This window comes from Mytilus edulis, chromosome 3, assembly GCF_963676685.1.
Source record: "Mytilus edulis chromosome 3, xbMytEdul2.2, whole genome shotgun sequence".
Classification (NCBI taxonomy): domain Eukaryota; kingdom Metazoa; phylum Mollusca; class Bivalvia; order Mytilida; family Mytilidae; genus Mytilus; species Mytilus edulis.
In genome coordinates, this window is record NC_092346.1 from 53,882,606 (window position 1) to 53,899,553 (window position 16,948).

Consider the following 16,948-nt stretch of genomic DNA (forward strand, 5'->3'; position numbering starts at 1 on the left):
TACAAAAAGACTTGGCTTTGAAACAATGTATATCTGATACATGAAAAAAGAAGATGTGGTGTGATTGCCAATGAGTCACAGCTCTCAAGAGACCAAATGACACAAAAATGAACAGCTATATGTCACTGTACGGCTTTCAAGAATGAGCAAAGCCCATACCACATAGTCGGCTATAATATGCATTTGTCTTGAAATGAAAGGATAACAGTTTATTGGAAGAAATTATTTTAAAAAAAATTTGTGGTATATAATTCCCAATCTGTTTAATTTGATTTGTATGTTTTCAGACTACGATTATTCCAGAAGTTTGATCAGTTTAGAATATTAGTATGTGGAGGGGATGGTAGTGTTGGATGGGTCTTATCAGAAATTGATAAATTAGAACTGCATAAACAGGTAATTAGCATGACATTCTCCTTTAAATGGTCTTTATCTTGTTAATAGAAATAAGAAGATGTGGTTTCAGTACAAATGAGATAACTCTCTATCCAAGGCACAATTTGTAAAAAGTATACGATTTTAGGTCAAATTATGGCCTTTAACATAGAGCCATGGAGAAACACTTATGAACCACAATACCAAATAACAACAACTGAACAACAGGTTCCTGCCTGAAGACAGGTGCAAACAAAGCAATGGGTTAAATATTTTAACAGGTGCCAATTTTCACCCTTACCTAACAGTGCTATAGCATAACAACATAGAAAGACACCCATAAAATATCAATTGAAATGGATAAACTTGATTTAAAATCTGTATTTAAAGTATTTGAAGAATCTTGAAATATGATTTGTGTTTCTGCATGCCTTTCACATTTTGGGGGATTTTTTTAGAGGGTGGAGGGTGGTGGGGTTTATGCTTAAAGCTTACAGTTGTCAATATTATTATTTATAGTTTTAGTAGGAAGTATATTTTTTTTAATTTATTCTTATGTATGCCAGTTTAGTGAAGTTCTTGCTGTACATAATCATTGTTATAACATTAGTTCTAGAATGTACAGAGAAACAGGCACTTGAAACAAAATTACAAATTTGATATCAATTGTACATTTACTAATACACAGCCATTATTCTGTCTAATGCAATGTTATTTTACAGTGTCAGATAGGTGTTTTACCCTTTGGTACTGGTAACGATTTAGCCAGAGTACTAGGATGGGGTTCTACATTTGATGCTGAAACACAACTGCCTGTGATATTAGAAAAACTAGAACATTCACAAATAAAAATGTTAGATAGGTCAGTACTGTTATATTAGAGAAACTAAAACATTCACAAATAAAAATGTTAGATAGGTCAGTAATGTTATATTAGAAAAATTAGAACATTCACAAATAAAAATGTTAGATAGGTCATACCTGCCAACTTTTCAAAATGCCCATGGGGGTTTTGCATGCAAGATGGCTCTCATAGTCCTACAAAACCTTTAAGGGGGCCTTCAAATATATTTTAATGTTGTTTTTTGGCTTCTTTATACTTTTACAAGCCTATAGCCATTGTAAAATTAATTGTTTTGTTTATATTGTGGACACAATTGCTCTTTTAAAATATCCATTTGGGAGCCTCCATGGGGGAAATCCCCCGCAAATAGTGACAGTTGGCAGGTATGATAGATCAGTACTGTTATATTAGAAAAACTAGAACACTCAACAAATAAAAATGTTAGAAAAATTTTGGAAAAGTATTCATGAGTTAATGATAAAATCAAATTTAAATTTTAGAGTATCATTAAAGCAATTAGTCTTTGGATATAAAATTTTTGACAAAAATTATTTTGGTCTGAATTATTTCCTAACAATCTTTGGTTTTTCCATATACAAATCATATTATGTATCTAATCAGAAATTGACAAAGGTAAATGTTTATCAAATTTTTGTTCGAGAATACATAAAAAGATACAACGAAAACAGAACAATGAAACTTAATCCATTACTAAAGTCACTAAAAAGAAGTTTAGACGATTGATAGAATAAAACATAATGTATTAAAATGTTGTATAATTGTATTTCAAGAAATTTATACATATTATTATAATATATACATATATACCAGCAGCTGATTGCTAACCTGGGCAATCGGTGGAATATTACAGGATGCATCAAGAAAAGCTTGGTTTCTTGGTGTAACAATGTAACAAGCATATTTGATGAATAAATATATAATGTTGTTAAAAAAAAAAAAAAAAAAACAAATAAAAATGTTAGATAGGTCAGTAATGTTATATTAGAAAAACTAGAACATTCACAAATAAAAATGTTAGATAGGTCAGTACTTTTATATTAGAAAAACTAGAACATTCACAAATAATTATGTTGGATAGGTATATATTTCTATCATGTACATTTAATTATACTATTTTGTTCTCTACATTTTATACAGATTACAGACAAATATATACATGTTTATATTTGTATTATAATTCAAGGAAAATTTTCAAAGTTCAAATTAGATAGATATCACTTACATGTGACATATAATATTGGTATGGGTATCAGATCTGACCTGAAACTTGTTCATTTTTGACAATTTTAATGATGTGGAATTTTTTTTATCAATACCATTGCCCTATTTTAGTTATTTATAAATTTGAATTCTTTGATTTGTGGTGTTTAGGATATGACGGCTTACAAATTGGACCTTGTTATTTTAGTATTATAGATGTGTATAATTGTTATACTCTTTCTAAATGAAATGAACATATAAGTCTGTGAATATATTATCCAAACACTCCAAGCACCCTTATTATTTGATAATTGTTTATTTCAGATGGAGTATATGGACATATGAAGGTACCATGCCTCCACCTCGTAAATTGTCTCAGCAGGTATAATCATTATTAAAAATAGAAATATAGAGATCTAAATATAGTGAACAGAAGCAACACAGAAAAAAAGATTTTTATAGTCAGCAACACATGATATTAAAACATGAGATTTTTAAACACACATTGAACAGAATTTTTAAAACTCTACCTATTATTTTGATTCACTAAAATAATATACGAGAAATGTGTGCAGAATTACATGACTGAATACTCATATTCATATTAAGTAATATACCGTATAGCTGGTTATTTTCGATGGCGTAAAATTTTGCGATTTTCATTGGACAAGGTATACGAAATATTTTGGCGGTTATCATTTTGGCGGATTCAAAACTTTTATCAATACCTTTGCATGTGCACTTTTATATTGACGGAAATTAATTTGGCGATTTTGTTCTATCCACGAAAATAAGCGAAAATTTACACCCTGCGAAAATAACCTGCCATACGGTATTACATTAGTAGATAAAGTGATCATTTTTTACTCTTTTTTTTTAACTTTAAATCATATCGCTTGATGCTGTTAACTCAAGATATTTATGTTTCAGTTTGATCTAATATCTGTATATGAAGATTCTGTTGCTAATCATCTTTCCAAAATATTACATTCCGAGGATCATTCTATTGTTATATCATCTGCAAAGTAAGTACATGTAGTGATAAATGTCTGAAGGTTTTGATGTTATAAATAGAATAAACCAGTCTGCATATGGGTACACATGTATTGATATTGGTTAAAAAATATATTTTTGTAATTAACATTTAAAAAAAACCAAACAAGTACAGAGCATTTTAAAAAAAAAATGTTGGCCAAAAAATAATAAAATTCTTCTTTAATCCTTTCATAGTTCTGTTTATTTATAACTTTTTAGAATTAGAGGATGAAATACACTGGTCTTTACTATTTTCCTGTGATATTATAATCCTGTCATAATTGATATTTCAATCAGAAAGGACCATTATGCATATATAATTTTACAATGTTCACATTGTGAACTACTGTCAGCAAAATATTTATTTCATTTGATTGACTGTTTCAAAAACTAAAGAGACTTTATCTAACAAAAACTTATATTTATAAGCAAAAATAAAGATTATAATTTGTATTTAACTTTTCAGAGTTTTATGTGAAACTGTTAAAGATTTTGTTGCCAAAGTAGGAGAATCTTACAAGACTGAAGGCAAAGAATCTGATATATCTGATAAAGTAGGCACATACTTTTATTGTAACTTATAAATAAACTAAATGTATTTTACGGTTCACATCCTATAAAGGGAAATGCTGTATATGACTGAAAGTACAAGTTATCTGATTTTTAATGAATTCTGGCCATATCTTATTGTGGTTTTTTTTTAAAGTATGGTACATAATAAATAGTTCTGTTCATTTCATTTTTTTTTATATGAAATCTGGGAAGTTAGTGCTAAGATAATTAACTGAAATATGTTAATGGGGTATAATTATTAAATAGACTGCACTACGAATGATTTCAAAAATATGTACACATATTACCTTAATCTTTAATCCTTTCTTCCTTTCGGCTTTAATTTTTTTTTTTCATGTGTGGCATGTCTGAATTAAATAGCTTGTCTGAATAAAACCAAGAACAATATTCATTTCGTTAGAATATTCAATGTAATTAAATTCTTTCAAAGTTAATTTGAATGGTAAAAGTCAATGAGACTGCTTTCTAACAAGGCTACATACCTTAAATTAAAATCAACCTAAAACTTAAAAAGAGACATTGTATGAGTTAAAACTAAATGCTTTAACTTTCATTTCAGTGTAATGTATTAAATGAAAAATTAGAAAGTTTGCTCACAACGTTAGAAGAAGAAGCTCAAGCCTCTACTCAGGTGAGTTTTTATCATATGATTGGTTTCCCTATCTTATTTAAACTTATAACTACCTATTTAAAGTATCATAAAAATTATGTATAGTCTGAGAAATTTAATACTTACTAGGAGAAAAATACTGTTAGCTTGTTCATCGATTTCAAAAGTTAAAATATATGGGGAAAAAAGAAAAAGAAAAACTAGTTATTTTTCAAAATTGACATTAAAATAATTGCTTAAGCATTTTCATGATACTGGTGTATTTATATGTAAGGAATTAACCCAATTCATGAATTCACAGGTACCAAAGAAGACAGAGCCTGAAGCTTGTATAGGTTCTCCTGACAGAGATATAGTCCCAAATGAAATTACTACAAATATAACTAATACCAAATCTGTAAGTATAGATATAAATAAAAAAAATTGAAAGCTGAATGCCTGTTTATAATTATAATGAAATAAAAAATAACTCTAGTTAATATCAAGCGACATTCAATTTTCACTCGTTTTCAATCCTATAATTATTATTATTAAGAATAAAAATAAATTACCCAGCTTTCTGAAATCTGATCTAGCAGGATTGGAAGAGAAAATGAAACCTATCAACAAGTAGCCTTTAATTTTAGATGAATTGTTCATTTAATATAAAAAATTGAAATAAATGTAAAGCAAGAATAGATTTTTAGGTAAAAAGGGGAGCTAACTCTAATTTACCAATGATATGCCTGTATTTTACATGTCATTTCCATTTTCACAAAATTTGTTAAAAATTCCTTTTTAGAATTTCAGAATAAAAATAAAAATAATAGTTTCATTTATTAATGAATTGGAAGAAAGTTCCATAAAAGCAAATTATGTTTTTAAAGAAAATAATTGTTAATTTTGCAGTTCAAAAAAATATATTATACCTTGCTGAAGTAAAACTTTGAAATTGACCAGGTCAAATATTTTGCAAACAAAGTCATGCCTTAAACTAATGAGTAAGGAAAATAATGAGCCTGGGTAGTCACAGGCTCCCTAGTTAATCTAATAAATTTGTGCAAGGGTACAGGTTACCCCCATGGTGACCCACTTACTTTGTGGGATGCCTGGGTTGTTGTGATCTGCCTGAACCCTATAATAAATCTAAAAGTAGAATTTTTTTCTTGAAGCTCCTTTTGTATCACGAAGGAAGCTTTGTTGGTTCTAAAATTGCCAGACCTTTTATCAATGTCAATTATTTTTAGGCAATATTTAAACCAAGAGATGCTTTAATGTCTAGAGCCAATAGTTTAAAGAAAGCTGTCCGACAAATAATTGAACATACAGAGAGAGGTAAATATCCTAAGAAGGTCTATCATTAATTTTACTTTTACTTACATTTAATGTAGTAAATTTCTGATTTTTTATCACTGAAAAGTACTGATTATATATCTATAATAAAAAATATGTTCACTTTAACTTTATGCAGATAGTAACATATTTACTTCTTTAATACATGCAAGGAGGTTTTATAATATAACCTCCTTGATACATGGTATTGATTATAAAATAAGAGATTTCAATTATAATTTTAATATTTTAAGTTTAATAGCAGTATCATCAAAACTCATGAATATTGTCACTTATTCTAAGTTTAATAAAAAAAAAAAAACCACCAGTATAGTATTTTATTTTCACCTACCTTTTTGTAGCTGTTGATGAACAAAATGCCCAAACACAACAGTATCTTGAGAATGAGTCCAGATCTGTGGGAAGTACCGAAGAGTTAGACAATAATCACACTGGTTCCCTGTTAGCCGATAACCATACCTCAAGGTCAGCTCCATCGTTCTCAGTGTTTACTTCTGAGGAAATGCCACCACGATTTCAGATAAAGACCAGTAAAATGGGTAGGTTGGCTTGCATACTAATGTACATGAAAGAATAAGTTTATGCCATACAACAATTAAATATAGTTGAAAAGAATTACAATTTGTTAGAAACACACAATTATAAATTGACACATATGTGTGCACAACTATTGCCATAAGTTATCCAATTTTATTTTATACACAACTCCATTTTAAGCACATCACTGTCTTATGTATGTACACTACCATGTTTTTTGTCTCACAGCCGTATATCACCATGTTTATTTATTTCAGACATGTCACCAAAGATATTACCTATATCATCACGTAGAATTAGTAGTATGAGTACCTTATCCAGTATAGGTTCCAATATGTCTAATAAAAGTTCCTCTAAAGATAACATTCCAATGTCATTATTAGGGTTACCTATAGTGGATTACGGTGCATTACCTAGTAAGTAGTCAGCCATTTAGATTTAAGACGGAATATAAAGATGTTTGTAGTTCTTCAGAGTCCTAGTTAAAGTTCTATAACCATTACAGTGAAGGACCAAGACATACTTTTGTCATATAAGAAAATACAAGGCACCTGGGTCGAGTTCAATATCGTAGCAGCAGCTACGTAGTGCTACGTAGCTTTTGACCATTGAACGTGTAGCTATAGACTAGGTGCTACATAGATATTGATAGCAGTTACGTAGCTGCTTCGATATTAAACTCAACCCTGATCTTTACTTTGTGCACTCCTCCGTAAACATATTAACATGAAATCCTATTAATGTTAGAAAGGGTATTTAGTACTATCAAACTAACAGATTAAAAGAACACTCCTCACTTCACTGCACTTTACTCCAAGCACATTATACTTAATTATGCTTCTTTGTTGAGAAGCAGTACTAACCAGTTTACATGTAATTTGTTCTTATACATGAATGCCATACACTCGGAGACTGTTACTCTTAATTGTTTACCAGCTTGTCATTTTGGTTAATCAAGATTCTGTTTAGACTGAAAGGTTTATACATGTATGTATGTTTCACGTCAACTAAAAAACTATCAAATTGAAATATTTTCATCTCCACTTTAAAATTACTTCAAGCTAAATTGATTTTTTTTGCATAATTTTCTCTTATATATCTAATGCCAAAAAAATATGTGTATGTCTGACAAGTGGCCTATTGGCCTGATACTGAAATATAAAGACCTATCTTTCCGCTTTGTATTTGAATTTGTTTTCATTTTATAAATTTGTTTAAATATAAATATAACTTTGAATTTATTTTATTTGGTATATATATGATGCCATGTTGGTTATATTTTCCTTTGATATCTATCAAGGTATTTGTTTTTCTTGTTCTATTTTAAGTCTTGAGGTCATGGTAGGACTCAGATGTTAACATTAGAGTATCTAATATTAAATTTTTGATAATATTTTTGTTTCAGGTCTTAGTAGTAGTATAGCAGCTAAATTAGCTGGTGGTAGTTTTATAAGTAAAGTTCTATTAGCTAACGCTGATGCGCTGTGTGCTGCAGCCTCTCCTTTGATGGAGGAAGAGATTCCATCGTAAGTAATGTGTTAGTATGGAAGACAAGACAGTAGCTTTCTGTAGTAAACCTAAAATTGGCTAAATGCAAAAAAGAAAAAACTAAAAAGAAACAATAAAAAAAATCTTAATACATTATCACCAGATGAAATAAGACAATTAAAAAAAAAATGCGTACGGGTTTCACAGAACCCAGTCTCTTGCCTACTTTTGCCGTTAATCGCAGGGTCAACAAAAATGAGGAAAAAAATTAAAAATTAATTAAATACTCCTCCCGATACTATCTATTGATTGTAAGAAGCTCCTGACCAAGTTTTGTAAAAATTTAGAATAGTTTATGAATCTAATAAATGTTTTAAAAGCTTTAACTGCAGACTATGTAATATTAACTGGAAGAAAAACTAAGTCCATTTATAAGAAAATATGAGAAAACAGGATTTTTTATTTTTTTAATCAAATAGGCATGAAGACTAATAAACATCTGATACTTCAATTTCTTTTTTTTTAATTTTAAAGAAGAAAATGCCTACCTACCTACCCACTGTCTCAACCTTTGGGTAGGGTTTGGGCAAACCAAAATATTTTTAAGTGTGGCCCCATTTATAAGTAAAATACGGATAAAACAGGATTTTTTTTTTTTTTTACAAAATTTACTTCTGTATACTATCTTATGATCAAAAACCAGCTGCTTTCCAAGTTTGATAGAAATCCAGGATAGTTTAAGAAAGTTATTAAAATTTTAGAAAAAAATTAACCACAGAGTGAATATTTGTGGCCACGCCAACGATGGAATGTAGGATCACTGTTTCTCCCTTTTTCGACAAAAGTTGAAGGCTCGACAACCAGCATCAACCTGAGAAGTTATTACCCTCAGTTTTAGACAATATTACATAAAATTGATTAGTCCCCTACCAAAAAAAGTCGAAGGGGACTTTAGATTTCCAACCTGTCCGTCTGAGTTTGAGTTTGCTCATGAGTGAATGCTATCATTATACACATATTTCATGAGTTTGACTAAATATAAAAATTTGATTATGCTTTGAAAGGGATTATGGTATTAATATAAATACCTGAACAGTAAAAAGTTGATTGTCCAACTATATACCTGATTCTTATATTTTCAGGAGGGAGTATATTGAAAAATGTGTAATGAATAATTATTTTGGAATTGGTTTAGATGCAAAAATTTCCTTAGATTTTCAAAATAAACGAGAAGAACATCCAGAAAAATGCAGGTATGTATCATAATTAGAGTTTACATATTTTATTTTATATTTATTGATTTGGAAGAAAAAATGACGTAGTTCACATTATTATGCAGTAAAGTACTTTCAAGATGGGCCTTACACCAGTACCATGAATTTGTCAGAAAATTAGAAATCAACTTTTTATCTGCATATAATATCTGGTGAATGTCACCTGACCCTATGTTTACAACAAGATGACAAAGTTAAACGGGAAAGTTGTAGAATAATTAAAGTTGAAATCTTCCAATTTCTTAAATTGCCTGTGAGAAAGACCGGACAGAGGCCTAGAAAAATATTACTTTTTGAGTACAGACGATCAGTAATCTGTAAGGATTATTCTGAATTCATAAATGTTAGTTTGTAAATTGTCACTAGTACGTATAAGTAATTCAACAGTTATAATAAATGGAATCTCCTGAGAAATATATTGAACAATACAGTGAAATGAACAGATTTTCAGTGTAACAATATGAACATTTTCACTTTCATTGTAATATTTGTTTCAGAAGTAGAACCAAAAATTTTATGTGGTATGGTGTTCTTGGTGGAAAAGAAATTTTACAAAGGACATTCAAAAACTTAGATCAACGAGTCCAGTTAGAATGTGATGGACAGAAAATCCCTCTTCCCAGTCTACAAGGCATTGTGATACTCAATATTCCAAGGTATATATCAATAAACAGTAATTTATATTGAACTATAAAAGCATTTTTTTGTTTCAAATCTAGGTATTTTTGCCTAAAAGGAAAACAATAAGGCATATTCTATTTTATCCTTGATTTTGAAAACTGTAAACAATATTTCCTTTAATACATTTGCTTAAGACATGTAAAAGTGATTGATTAATTGTTGTTTGCTAAACTTCCAGTGGCAAATATTTCATTTGATAACAGCTTTAGGAAGTAACTATAATTGACCATGTACTCACTAAAATGATAAGGATGTAGTTATCAAATTGTACCAAGACATCATGCAAAACTTAAGATCTTTTCAACAAATGTTTAAAATAGATAATTATTGTATTTAGGTAGAATGCCTTTATACGACTGACATACTTCTTATGTTATGATGATGTCCAGATTTGTAGACATCACTATTGTTATCCCAGTTTTAAATAAGGTATTGAAATAATACTGGGTAATCAACAAGCAATGTTTTATTAGTGTTGAAATTACCATCTTTTTCAAATATTGTGAATGTTTTTTTTATATTTCAGTTACATGGGAGGTGCTAACTTTTGGGGAGGAACAAAAGAAAAAGATGTGAGTATATCATATAGATTCATATATTATTTATAAAATTGATTTAAAAAGAAATTTATTTGCAATTTGTATTGAAGCAGGACAATGGACTGGGCTCTCAGTCTTAAAACTTTACCCAGTACACATAGCACACTTGTGCCCAAAACACCAAATCCAGTATTTTGATTGGTTGTTTTTTTAGTCTGAGTAGGATAATAGTGCTCAAAATTGATATGACTGGAAGGCTTTAAGGGGGTTCGAGGGTCTAAATCATTTATATAGGATTTCTCTATATTTTTCTATAAATGAACTTCATCTTATAGTTAATAGAAAAATGAAATAAAAAAAGTGGGGTCACCGTTCATTTGCGCTCACAATCTGCCTTCGACAGAAGCATACATTTTTGTAAAGGCGTTTTTTTTCTGTTGAAGCATTCTACTGTCCAATAAATAACTAAAGGTTTACATTTTAACAATTTTGTAAAACTGCTATATTTTGGGGCCAAAAAGGGGTCTTACTGAATCTACTCCTTTATTACAGAAATCGCTAAAATTTTACAATAATTTAGTTTAAATACAGCTTATATGGAAATTATATTAAAAAAAGATAGGTCACCGATGAGTTGAAAAAGATATTTCAATTTTAGAGCCAAAAAATGGCATTTTTCCACCTAAGGGAGATAATTTGGAACTTTTTCAATGATGTATACATTTTAGGCGAGTGACTTATTTCAAAAAGACGCTTAGTTAACGACTTTAATGCACCCACCTAACACACGGCTGTATTATATATCATTCGAAAGCTAATAATCTGTACTTTCTGTTTTGCCCGGTCGTAAAAAAATCGTACGGTGCATATTCTGTTAAATCAAGGTCAAAGGTCATGAATAAACATTCCAATTTTTGCAACAAAAAGCCATTTTCTAATTCTTGTACCATAGTATTTTTCAAAAGATCATATGAATTGTATGAAACATGATACATTATTTCCAAATCAAACAAAAAAATAGAAGTTAGATGTGCAATATTTCCTGATAATTGAAATTTATCGCAAATCTTAAAAAAATGAAAAATTGTTCCAAAAGCAAAATATATCTTAGGGAATCGATATTTGTATGCTGAAAAAATAGTTAAATTTATATGTCTTAGGTCAGGGAATATTTGTTTTGAATTTTAAGATGCAATTATTAATTATTGTTCATAGAACAGCCTTCTATTGAAGTGTTTGCAGTTGCCCAAAAATCGGCCATCTGCAAATAGCGATCTGTTTGTTATTCTATGTTAAGATAGCACATCGCTTATTGTCAATATCAGGGAGGAGAATGATTTTTCATAATAAAAATAGGGGTATTTAAAGTTCGAAAAGAATATATACGAGCTAATTGAGGTAAAAATGTATTTTTTACGAAGTCAAACGTATTAACTTTTTATACGACCGCAAATTTTGAAAAAATTTTCGTCGTATATTGCTATCACGTTGGCGTCGGCGTCGTCGTCGTCGTCGTCGTCTTGCGTCCGAATACTTTTAGTTTTCGCACTCTAACTTTAGTAAAAGTGAAAAGAAATCTATGAAATTTTAACACAAGGTTTATGACCACAAAAGGAAGGTTGGGATTGATTTTGGGAGTTTTGGTCCCAACATTTTAGGAATTAGGGGCCAAAAAGGGCCTAAATAAGCATTTTCTTGGTTTTCGCATTATAACTTTAGTTTAAGTTAATAGAAACCTATGAAATGTTGACACAAGGTTTATGACCACAAAAGAAAGGTTGGGATTGATTTTGGTTCCAACAGTTTAGGAATTAGGGGCCAAAAAAGGGCCCAAATAAGCATTATTCTTGGTTTTCGCACAATAACTTTAGTATAAGTGAATAGATATCTATAAAATTTCAACACAAGGTGTATGACCACAAAAGGAAGGTTGGTATTGATTTTTGGAGTTTTGGTCCTAACAGTTTAGGAATAAGGGGCCCAAAGGGTCCAAAATTAAACTTTGTTTGATTTCATCAAAAATTAAATAATTGGGGTTCTTTGATATGCTGAATCTAACTGTGTATGTAGATTCTTAATTTTTGGTCCCGTTTTCAAATTGGTCTACATTATAGTCCAAAGGGTGCAAAATTAAACTTATTTTGATTTCATCAAAAATTGAATAATTGGGGTTCTTTGATATGCCAAATCTAACTGTGTTAGTAGATTCTTAATTTTTGGTCCCGTTTTCAAATTGGTCTTCATTAAGGTCCAAAGGGTCCAAAATTAAACTAAGTTTGATTTTAACAAAAAATAAATTCTTGGGCTTCTTTGATATGCTGAATCTAAACATGTACTTAGATTTTTGATTATGGGCCCAGTTTTCAAGTTGGTCCAAACAGGATTCAAAATTATTATATTAAGTATTGTGCAATAGCAAGAAATTTTCAATTGAACAGTATTCAGCAATAGCAAGAAATCTTCAATTGTACAGTATTGTGCAATAGCAAGAAATTTTCAATTGCACAGTATGGTTCAATAGCAAGAAATCTTCAATTGACAGTATTGCGCAATAGCAAGAAATATCTTATTGCACAATATTGAGAAATAGCAATCAATTTTCAGTTATTTGGAGTTATCTTTCTTTGTCCAGAATAGATATTTGTGCAATAGCAAGATATTTTCAATATTCTTTGAAAATTTGAGTTATCTTTCTTTGTCCAGAATAGTAGTTGAATCAACTTAAATCATTGTTTTATACAATATACAATGTATTTTCACTTTTACTACCAACTGATAAATTAAAACAATCTTTACCATTCAGTGATAAAAAGCACTTTTTTAACATTTTAATATTTTATGATGTATTTAAATGAGCAGTTATTGTTGCAAACTCCATTAGAAATTTGAATTGAGATCAGTTTTGGAATAAGGAAAAGGGGGATGTGAAAACAAAATTGGGGGGGGGGGGGGGGGGGTCAATTTTTCTCATTTCATATTTCATAAATAAAAAGAAAATTTCTTCAAACATTTTTTTGAGAGGATTAATATTCAACAGCATAGCGATTTTTTTTTTTAAGTTCATTAGACCACACTCATTCTGTGTCACCAACCTATGCTGTGTCAACTATTTAATCACAATCCAAATTTAGAGCTGAATCCAGCTTGAATGTTGTGTCCATACTTTCCCCAACCATTCAGGGTTCAACCTCTGCGGTCGTATAAAGCTGCGCCCTGCGGAGCATCTGGTTGTAATCATGTTTAAATGCAAACATGACTTTGCGACTAAATCGTAGGTAACATTGAAAAAAGTAACCTTGCTTAGAAACACTTGGTTATCTAAAGCGGGATGTAAACGAACAAAATATAATGCTGCTGCTTCTTATTTAGTCTAAAATCGTGTTAGTAATATTAAGTGTGTTTAGAAGTTTAATCGCTTTAATTATTTGAATAAAAGATGCTTTGAGTATTTTCAACATAAACTTTTAAAATACAAATGCAGGTCATTGTGTATGTAAAACACTATAAGCAGTTGTGAAATAACAAAATGAAAAACTTGAATATCCTGACCTCATAAGATCATTCGCTGTTTTAGGCAGTGATCGTTTTCATGGTGTGCTGTATTTTGTGATCTGTTTTTCTTAGACTTTAATTTCCTTTTGTTCATGGTTTTAATTAAGGTTATCTGATTCATTGTTTAAGATGTTGATTGTCCTTTTGGTATTAATTTACTTTAAAGACATTAACTTGCAGTAATGAAAATCGGCAAAAAAATCGCCTCAAAGTAAAGTGAATAAGAATAACGCAATAAAACAAATATCCTCGAAAATAACTTAATTTGCTCACGGGGATGTATATATAGAACAAAATCGTTATTATGATACAATTAGCTACAATGATCTACAATTTTAAAACCTTTGACTACTTGAATAGTGACGAAATATATCAGAGGGACATCAAACTCATAATTGAAAACGAACTGACAAAACGGCCAAAAAAAAACGAACACGACAAAGCAACAGTATACAAAACACAACATATAAAACTACAGATTGAGTAACAAAAAAAAACCAAAAATATTAGGGGTGAATTCAGGGACTCCCAAAGGGTAAGCAGATCATGTTCCACATGTGACACCTGTCTTGTGGCTCATTTAATTCCTAACTCGGTGCCAAGCCTTAGTGGGTAGGTGTTATTCAAGGCAGATATGACGGTATTTTGGTTACGTCGATTGGAACTTATCAGTCGTCATCTGACGAAACAAATATTTTATAATTGTCAACCACCTCGTAGTGGTGTCCATAAAATTTTCAAAGGGATGATTCCAACTTTGCATCTGAACTCTGGTTTAAAACCATGTTCAAACCACCACTTTTCTTCAAATGTCCTGTACAAAGTCAGGCATATGGCAGTTGGTATCGAATAATCTGTTTCTTTGTATGTTGGCGTTTGTTTTTGTAGCAGTTCAGTGTTTCTGTTATATCGTTGTGTTCCTCTTGTATATATATAGTTGATGCGTTTTCCTCGGTTTTGGTTTGTGACCCAGATTTGTTTCAGTTTCTAGTAAATCGATTGATGACTATTGAATAGCGGTATACTATAGTTGCCTTTATTTAACATCTTCATTGTGAGCAGTTACGCACTATCACGAAAATAAATCGTGATCATACATGCAAGCTCTGGAAAATTGTATCAACTTGGAGAAATATACTCCACAAGAAGATGCCGCGAAATCTCGTTACAATTGGGCAAGTGTTTAGATAAATAGTTTCATTTAATTTCGCGGGCAGTACGTCGACTGAGCATGCAAAGACAAATTAAGGAAATACAAAACCCTACATTTATACGACATATCATAAATATTTCCGACTTGTTATTGTCTCAGAGGAGTTGAGGCTCAATGAAATCGGTCTCCTCCTTTAGTAGCTGAGATATGCAGGCGTTGCTATAATGTTGCTACATAGACTAATTTATAATCTGGTAGTAAGGAGTGTTTTTATTGGTTGATTTATGCTCATCTCTATTGTCGTTAATCTTGTTCTCAACCAACCCTCATCGTCGTTTTCAAGATACGTGATAGAGTAAACTATATCTGTTGAGTCTTTTATATTCAATTTCAATTGAAATTATGAGTCCAACATTGTCACAAATTTGGCACTATTCAGTGAGATGACATCATCTATATAGTTGAAAGTGAAGTTTCAAGATAATGGTGCTTCTTTCCAGTCGTCATCAGAAACACTTGCAAGAATTCATCCTCGTATGAAAAATGGACTAGTCATTCAAGCTATTCAGGAAGTCTAGTTGTAACTAGAATCGTTGCGTATTAATGGATTTTTTTCTTCAAAATTATTCTTATTTGCTGAATTAATGCATTTAAACAATGAACAACGCAATTTAATCAATCAAGGAGTAAAGTTTTATAATTTGTTTCCTGGTTTTTTAATTCTTTGAAATTTCAATTTTCATCAATTAATTTTCTATTTATTTTTGTCTAGATTGTCAATTTCTTTTTTTATGGTCCACATTAAATAAATAAAAGTGGGTTTCAATACATCAATATTTATAATGAAGCTTCAATTCAAACAATTAGAAAAGTCGAAAGATGATCATTTCAGTCGGGTAGTTTCAATGCAGATTGCAATCTCTTAGTTTCGCCCCCCTTTATTTCAAGCAATTATAGTATGATTCGTGCACATATCTTTTTACTTTCAATTTTTCAGATTCTTAAGAATTTGTTTATTAAATCTTATTTTGACCACATACAATGTTTAAATTGCAAGAAATGCTTAAAAGCTGTTTTTCGCAGATGGCGGTATTTGGGGCAACTGTATGAGTTGTTTTGATTTGCTGTTTGATTAGAAGTAAGCATAATTTTAGGAAATTTATGATGTCAAAAACTTCTTTGATAGTCATTACAGGGTTTTACTTAGTTTAAAGTGATTAGCAGTTGCATCAGAAAGAAAAAAATGTGTTTTTGCACATTTTATTGACTTTTACTCGAATTTCAGGAAACATGTGCTGTCTATAAAAAACATGCTTTAAATATATAAAAATGCATTTGATTAATGACTGTTAATTTCTCTGCTAAAAGTTTAAATTGTTTGCATATGTGAATTAAGTATATAAAAGTCATATTATGCAAACAAGCTTAAATCTTAGACAATATGCCCTTATTCGTCCTTGGCCTTTGATCTTGATTTGACGAAAATTGCACCGTACGATTTTTTTACGACCGGGCAAAACAGATAGTACAGATTTGTAGCTTTCAAATGATATATAATTAAGCCGTGTGTTAGGTAGGTGCATTAAAAATTTAATTTCATGGTTAAAGTCACTCGCCTATTTTTAAAGTTATCTGGGGCCAACACAAATTTATTGTTTTGAATGATTTTTGTACCATATGATAAAGTAACAACTACAAAAGGAAATAAATAAAATTTGTAATGAAAAACAAATG

At 30.2% G+C, this 16,948-nt stretch overlaps 1 protein-coding gene and 1 non-coding gene across 4 annotated transcripts in view; both read left to right on the forward strand.

Annotated features, from left to right (window-relative positions):
- LOC139516852 (diacylglycerol kinase delta-like) overlaps positions 1–16,948 on the forward strand; it is a 78,045-nt gene that overhangs the window by 43,385 nt on the left and 17,712 nt on the right. For 2 of the 3 annotated variants that reach the window (XM_071307199.1, XM_071307201.1), the window contains 14 exons: positions 288–396; positions 1,098–1,237; positions 2,765–2,822; positions 3,371–3,465; positions 3,942–4,029; positions 4,608–4,679; positions 4,960–5,055; positions 5,885–5,972; positions 6,332–6,529; positions 6,785–6,943; positions 7,933–8,053; positions 9,158–9,268; positions 9,787–9,945; positions 10,497–10,542. In XM_071307199.1, coding sequence (XP_071163300.1) covers positions 288–396; positions 1,098–1,237; positions 2,765–2,822; positions 3,371–3,465; positions 3,942–4,029; positions 4,608–4,679; positions 4,960–5,055; positions 5,885–5,972; positions 6,332–6,529; positions 6,785–6,943; positions 7,933–8,053; positions 9,158–9,268; positions 9,787–9,945; positions 10,497–10,542 — 1,540 coding nt within the window. The remainder of the gene's footprint in view (positions 1–287; positions 397–1,097; positions 1,238–2,764; positions 2,823–3,370; positions 3,466–3,941; positions 4,030–4,607; positions 4,680–4,959; positions 5,056–5,884; positions 5,973–6,331; positions 6,530–6,784; positions 6,944–7,932; positions 8,054–9,157; positions 9,269–9,786; positions 9,946–10,496; positions 10,543–16,948) is intronic. The other variant, XM_071307202.1, reaches the window with a different exon arrangement.
- Positions 5,622–5,768, forward strand: LOC139518220 (U12 minor spliceosomal RNA). Its single transcript, XR_011663312.1, has one exon. It is a non-coding gene; the product is annotated as a U12 minor spliceosomal RNA (small nuclear RNA).